The sequence below is a fragment of the Phaethon lepturus genome, unplaced genomic scaffold (genome assembly GCF_000687285.1).
Source record: "Phaethon lepturus isolate BGI_N335 unplaced genomic scaffold, ASM68728v1 scaffold40774, whole genome shotgun sequence".
Lineage (NCBI taxonomy): Eukaryota > Metazoa > Chordata > Aves > Phaethontiformes > Phaethontidae > Phaethon > Phaethon lepturus.
Genome location: NW_010536247.1, coordinates 108 through 7610, shown reverse-complemented (window position 1 = coordinate 7610; position 7503 = coordinate 108). Strand labels below are relative to the sequence as shown.

At 47.2% G+C, this 7503-nt stretch overlaps 1 protein-coding gene across 1 annotated transcript; it reads right to left on the bottom strand.

The window, feature by feature from the left end:
• Positions 1-740: 740 nt before the first annotated feature.
• On the bottom strand, positions 741-6187 carry LOC104615639 (cis-aconitate decarboxylase-like). The gene is made up of 6 exons (XM_010286113.1): positions 6112-6187; positions 5459-5513; positions 3187-3374; positions 2926-3018; positions 2426-2631; positions 741-1659 (listed from the first exon to the last, which is right to left on the bottom strand). Exons 1-6 carry the CDS (start codon positions 6130-6132, stop codon positions 741-743), a joined length of 1482 nt encoding a protein of 493 aa, XP_010284415.1. The 5' UTR covers positions 6133-6187.
• Between the last annotated feature and the right edge of the window lie 1316 nt (positions 6188-7503).

The following is a 7503-nucleotide window of genomic DNA, read 5'->3' as shown; positions in this document are numbered from 1 at the left end:
TAGGATTGGCAGGGATCACCTGCGTAGGACGTAGGCGTAGGACTGATGTAGGGCTCCTCACCTACCGATCGCCTTTCACGCAGAAAAGTCATTGCAGGTTTTAAGGGTCCTTAAACCACCCCTTGTACACAGAGAAGTGACAAACACTTCCCAAGTGCTGGAGAAATGGGAGGCTTTTACTGGAAAAGAAAAAAAAAGATGCCTCTCTGCCTAAGAGTTTTGCAGGCAGGGCTGTTTACAGTAACTGATAGATTTTTCATCTGGCCAGCATGACTAACTAACCATGATCTGAAAAGTGCCCAGAAGAGCAGTAAGAAAAGCACACATTTTGCAGCTGAACTTCCTCTTCTTCCCAGACTCAGCGGTTAGGCATTCTGTACAGAAATAACTTTGACAGCAGTTTAAAAAAAATACCTAGACACAGTTTCTTCTGGAGAACTGGCTTCCAGATGACACCCCAGGATTGTCATAGATTTCCATGGGATTTATTTTGTATTTGTAGTGGCCTTTCAGCTGCTCAGACAGCATCAACTGCAAGTTGAAATCTAATCTGTGTACTAATTACTGACACAGACACACCTCCTGCCTTGTGAGCTCCTTTGGTATTAAAGCATCTACTTTGACTTCAAGGGGTGGGAACTTTCCTGTCATTGGAAATTAATAGTAAAGCACCAATGAAGAAAGGAATCAGATTTTCACCGGGACAAGCTCCTTATAAAAAAACCCTGTTTGCTGCTCCCTCACAGGCTGCAGGCCAGCTGGGAACTATCTGGCAGATTCTCCAGGTTGTCCACCATAGTGATGATGGTTTCTATTTTTTCTTCTGGAAGCACATGAGAGGCATTGGATCGAAACTTCTTCAGGAGAGATTCCTTGCTCAGAGGCTTCCTCCAGTGCCCATAGAAAGTGTCACATTTGCCCGTCAGGACATCCCCGCTGTGCAGGATCAGTGCCACCTCTCCGTACATCTTGTCAAAGTTGGCCACATTATCTTCAGGGTGCTCCACCACCACTTTGTCCAGCAGCTCCCTCAGCTCCTGCCGGTGGATGCTGCTCTCTGTGAAGGAGCTGAGGCCAACTTCACCATCCAACAGGGCAGTACAGGCATTGAACTGGAAGGAGTGTCTAGCCTGGTGTTCAGAGCTGGGGAAAGGCCGATTGATGTACTTTGACACTGGGATCTTCAGCACAATGGTGCGGATCAAAGAGGGAGAGAAAGACCCTGCGTAGTTGATGAAGAGGTTCCGGACAGACAAGGCAGCATCCACCACCCAGTGCATCCCCAGGTGAGCTGGGAATCGCTTGAAAGCAATATCCTGCTTTTCCAAGAGGAACTCATGATGGTCACTTGGTGTGGACAGTGGTTTGGGTTGATAGACACTGTAGAAAGCACTGAATCCCGAGCAACCGGGGATATCATCCAGAATTAAGGGATTAGCCTCCATCCCTCGGGCAGCCAGCAGCGCTGCTTCGAAGCCCAGGCGGGTGGCATTTCCGATATGCAATGGCTTGGCTTGGGTGGCGGCGTTTGCCATGGGTGCTCCTGCAAGCGATGCTGCGATGCCCAAAGCGTGTGCGCACTGGGTCGTGCTGAGAGAGAGCAGTTTTGCAGTGGCTGCAGCACTGCCCATGGTACCGACCACCGAGGGAGGGTGGAACCTAAAGGGGAAATTGCAAATATGAGCATCCCTGCCTGCTTGGCATGGGGAGCACCCAAGCACCTCACCTACCAGACCTGCCTATGGGACTGGAAATGAGCTGCCAAGTCAGCTGGTGGAAATCCCTCATGGTGCTGGTGCAGGTGGGGTTCACCTAACTCAAAATTCAGCCATCTAAAAACTAAGCGTCTACTTGAAATGTCTTTGGAGACAACACAGTGAGCTCAGCATCTCCAGAAAGCAATTTTTTAAATTTTCCCTAAGAGTACGTGGCACGGATTGTGTTCATACAGGCAAACTTTCTCCCCCCCCCCAGACAAATAAGGTGGCCTCATCCAAAATGCCCAAGGGTAATGGCTCCTGGTCGATGCTATCCCTTGGACCACACCAGGGCGCTGCCTGGTGAATGGCAGCTGGCACAGGCAGAATTTGTGCCAAGGGCTGTGCCCACAATTAAGCTGTCTGCATGGCTGTGCGCCACCGCCTGTCCTGTGCAGTTGCCTTGGTTACTTTAGACGATGACACTGCAGACTCAGCGGCAGTCCTTTTGATGGCTATTTTTAGGGCAAGATCACTGGAGGTCACCAAATGAATAAGGAATAAGTGGTGCCTCATCCAGCTCTGGCAGAACTGGCATTTGGCTCTCAGTAGGGCTTTATACTGATCCTGAGTTCAGCTGGGCTTAAACTAACATTTTGAACCCCTGAGCAGGCCTGCTAACAGATTCATGAACATTCTTCCTACTTGGTGAAAAAAAGGAGGTTTACCTTTTGGGAATGTTGTGAGCCTCAGTGGAGAAATGCATGAGCCTTCCTTGCACTTCCAGGCCCACATTAAATGCCAGCAGGAAATCCATGCCATTGGGTTTGGTGCTTGGAGGTAGCATCTGGGAAGCTGCCAGAAGAGCTGGCAGAACAGCTCCTGACGGGTGGGTAGCAGGATGCCAGGTGTCATCAAAGTCCATGGAGTGAGTCTGCCAGAGAAATGGAGGTAAGGACATGCCAGCGTGGGGGGCTGGGAGCTGAGCGAGCTAGGGGTCCTTGCCGGTATTGTTGAGGCTACGTCTGTAACAACATCCACCCCGTCACCTAGTGGTCCCCGTGGTGGCTCTTTGGTCCCTCTAAAAGCAGTGTGCAAGACTGCAGAGGAGCCCATGACTTCTTGTCCCCCGTTACTCCTCCCAGTCACTAAGCTGCTTCCTGTAACACTAACTCGTGTCTCTGAAGGCACCACAAAGCAGAGCTTCTCCTGGAAGAACCTGCCTTACCGCAACTCCGTTGGTGAACGCAGCCAGCGTCGGGGAGAGCTTTATGCCCGGCTTGCCATAGACTGAGCTCACGGCAACCGAAGAGTACAGCTCCTACGAAAGGGAGAGAAACTCAGGTGAGGACCCTGACTGTGCGATGCCGGAACACCGCTCCGCTGCAAGGCAAAAGTCCTACATCAGCCGTGAAATAAGGCCTTGGTTGTGGTGGTGATGGCAGGGTGGGGATCATGTAAGTACACGGTATTATGGGGCTGTTCCTACCCGGCAGTACTGCAAAGCGATGTCAAACACATGCGTCGTGCTGCCCACGAGGCCAACCCCGATGCTGTCAAGGATCATCCTCTTGCTTCTGTGACGGACCGTCTTGGACAAATGCTCGGGTTGAGCTGCATGGATGAAGGAGGCAAAGCTGCTGGTCACGGTCTCCTCGGGAGCGCTCCTGGCCACCACTGCAGCACCAAGAGAGAGGGTGGGGGGTAAAGACACACGTGGGCCATGTGCTGACAGTTCACAAGTCTTCACCCTCTGGCCTCACTGAATTTGTGCCTTGATTCAGTCAGCAAAGCTCTTAAGCACTATGTACTCCAAAGGATGTTAGTGCTTAAAAAAAAAAAAGGCCTTTGTGTGTTCTTTCATAGTTGAGCTCAGCATGCCGGAGAATTCAGCCGATGCTTCAGAAGGTGATTAAACCAGAAGATCTCCCGAGCTTGGCGTTTGAAGGAAAGTTTTTCCTGTATCTGAAAACACCTTTGCTGGTAGACAATGTATTTAAGACACGTAAGGTAGAGCTGGGCAGACAGCACAAGCAGATGGCACTTTTGGATTTGGAAATCACTGTTTCCAAATCTTTGGAGGTGTTAAAATTCTGTGGAAAACATCCAATTTAGCACTGTTGTACTTTTACATTTCAGTGACAAATTGCTTTGTTTTGATGAATTTATAATTTATAGAATCATAATTATTATAACCCATTAGAATTTATAATATCATTTTGAGAATGCACATGAGAGTAGGAAAACTACAAATTTCAATATAGCTAACATGGGCATGGGTGCAAATCCATATACGTATATACGCACATACGTATGTATGCGGGGGGTACACGCATACATGCACACAGGCAAAAGATGGCATTAATGTCCAAATGAAACCGATCACATGAAGAAGTCAAGATGAGTGAAGCAAGAAACTAAAAATACTTTGCTTCAACATCTTACAGGAAACCTCATCAAAATCAGCAGGTACATATGACACTTCATTTATTTAAACAGAAAATATCCCAATTAAAAAAAAAAAAGAGACCATTCCCTAATTTCACTAGCGTTTATTCATTTTTAAATGTCATGCCTACTGACTCACAGTTTGCTCGCAAATGGATTTGGACTCACCTAGAGCCTAGGAGTCTAAAAAGTACTTGTAAACACAGCTGAGAATGTCATCACTGCCGTGACTCACCGAAATAAAATTCACCCCTCGCAGCGGCTCTATGAAATATATTGCTATAGGAATCCGTAACACTCAGCAGTTTGGAAACCTTTTGCTGACAAAAATCTGTGTCCTCTCCGTGTGCTCTGAAAGCATCTTCACTGCACCACAAACGAATGCACCAACGCCCTCAAGGAGAAGGAAACAGTGAAGTCAAACTAGATTGGAGAGGCTGGAGGAAAACCTGCTCGAATCACACTGCACCCATCAGATTTTGATTGATTCCTTCCCATCATCAAGTGCTCTTTGTCACTTCAAGAGGCAGAGAGATTTTTTAACCCTTCAGTTAAAAGCATTTCATGACTCCGGTGTTTTTGTCCTGGTATGGCAGCTGTGCTGCAGAACTTAAAAAAAAAAAAAAAAAGACTTTGGCCAAGAGCAGAGATCTGCGGGGATTGTTATTATTTCTCTTGTTCTGAAGGTTCATTAAGCGACGTGCATTGCGTTGCTTGTATTAATAACATTTTAAAATAAGTCAATAGGCAAACTTACAATAGACCAAGTGGCTACACCGCAAAGTTGTGCTTAATTTGTCCGAAGCAGAGGAGCCGTAGGCAAGCAGCGCTGGGGAAGGGAGCATGCTGCCTGGGAGACGCGGAGAGCGATCCATGAATCGCTTCGAGCAACGCTAACAGCGAGATCAGATGTAATAAAGAAGTAATGACAAACGGAGGAGTTCCGGATCTGAGCGATCCGATGACAGCTACAAGTTAAGTATCTTACATTTATCATCAAAGAGTAAGAATTTGGAGACTCTCGTTCTAAATCAGTTGAAGTTTCTGTTTTAGCGCAGGACTAGCAATCAAGTTTTTTAACACTTGTTACTTTTCTCCATGTTCTTTAGCAACCGAGGGCAAGACCCCCCCAAGCGCACTTTGTCTTCCAAGAGTTTGAGTGGTTTATGTCAGCGTGCTTAGCCCAGCACTTTAAAAAAAAAACAAAAAACCAACCCCCTTTTTTTTTTTTTTTTTAAAAAAAGTACTGACATGATTATTTTGGGTCGCTCTTTAGAAAAGTATAGGGAATGCTGTTCTGCAGAGATACAAACCGTGAGCAGCAGTTTTGTGAACTTGCCGGGAGCTTGCCAAGAACTTCTGGGATTTCTACAGTGAAGACAGAGAAAGAGCATTTGTCACCTAAGCTGCTTGAACTTTTTCAGAGCCGTTTGACTGGTTGTGCCTCTAACGTGGCGTTGTAAGACACGCACAGATCAAACGAGCGGATAAAACTAACTACATATTTAAAGGAGAAAAAAAACATATTTTCCGAAGCTCAGTCCAACAGGGGTGCCAAGAACAGCCAGGGAAATACAGCGGTGGAGTAGAAGGGGCAGCGCAGCCTTTTCAGACCTACCACGAAATCCTCTTACAGCTGCAAGCAGGACCAGCTCAGAGCGGACACGAGGAGAAAAAAAACAAACCACGCAACGCGTCCCAACAGCAACAACCCCCCCCGCCATGGCAATGTACAAAACACGTTTGGGACACATAAAAGGAACAGGCATGGAAGGAACAGGTTAGTAACTACGAATACAGTGTCTGTGAAAACCATCTGATTTTGTTAGTATTGGGGCAGGTTCCCATTTAATGTCACGACGATTTTGACCGGTTGAGGAACCGCCCGGAAAACGACATTACCTCCTTAAAGCGAAAAAGGAAAGATTTAGAGATGAATAGGTTTGGTACATGAAATAGCCGTTACCTGTAAGGTTAAGTAGACCATGCTGGTGGCTGCTACCACTGCTTAATCCCCAGCTCTGCACTGCTCTACTCAAGGGATGGGAGAGGTGTCTGTCTGCAAGGTGCTTTGCTGTCGGGGTTTATATATGCTTCGGAAAGGCAATTTGCTTTTTGTTTTTTTTGCAACTGAATTTCAAACGTGATGACATCAGCCTCTGGGGACTGAGAGGGTGGGGGGAATAGATGAGGAGGGGTGGTTTTGCTCTGCCGAACAGAAGGGAACCCCCCTGGTTTCAGGAAATAAAAAAAAAAAAAAAGATTTAGGACAGTAACTGACAAGGTTCAAGGAAATTCCTGTCTCCAAAACGCCACAGGTGCCAATGTGTGAAGCAACTGGCCCCAGGCTCCTCCTACAGAGGAGGACTATAAAACCGGTACTTACCAGGAAATGAGAGGGACAAGAGCATCCTCCCACTGAGCTGAAGTGTCACCAAACCAGGTAATCCAAGCTGCAGAGGGAGAAGCGTGGCATTGGTGTTTTTCTTTGATGCTTTTCTTGAATACATTCAGTGGTTTGTCATTTGGCTGAATCTTTGCGTAGCTCTCCTTCTTCTAAAAACTCAGCTCTGCGATGTTGCCTGCCATGTGCTGCCGGTTCATTGAAATGTTAGCGCAGACGGGAACTCTGTAGCTTCCCGAAGACATCGGGACCCTTCGTTCCCAACTGAGCGTTGGGACTTTGGGGGAACGCCATGGCTCTTTGCTTTGTCCGGTAGCGAAACCTGGGGACATTTAACATGCTGCATGTTATTTTCTCCAGAATAACAGCCTGGTGTGATACACCTTGCATTTAAGACCAGCCTGAATTTTCTAGTCAGTCCTAGGCAGACCCTTGATCACCGTGAGCATAGCAATGCATCTCAGGAAACTTCGTGCTGTTTTGCACCAGAGGAGAGTCAGGGTTGTGATATTTATTCCAGCTGCGTAGCATCGTCGTGCACTGTTAATCTTGCTGTGTGCTTATCCAAAAGGAATTGCATTTCATTCTCTTAACGTGTTTATCTTGAGAGACACAGTATTTTCTCAGAGCTACATAAACATTTGTTATCATTAATAAGGTGGGATGGAAAACTAATCGCAAAATGCCACCGGGGAATAAGTGTCTGAGAATTTAACATTTTGGTATTTATATACGTGTCCCATGGCACGCTAAGCCTTGCTCCATCCCCCCGTGGAGACAACCTCTATACACCAGCATATTCCCGTTAATATTAGCCAAGGTAAAGAAGCACAGGCCGCTGACGTCAGCACGACGCAGATGCGCGCAGTGACGTCTACAAAGCCCGGGTGTAACAGCCAGATGGGAAGGGGGTGCAGAGGGGAATGACCTTTTCCGGGGGGGGTGAAGGGCGGT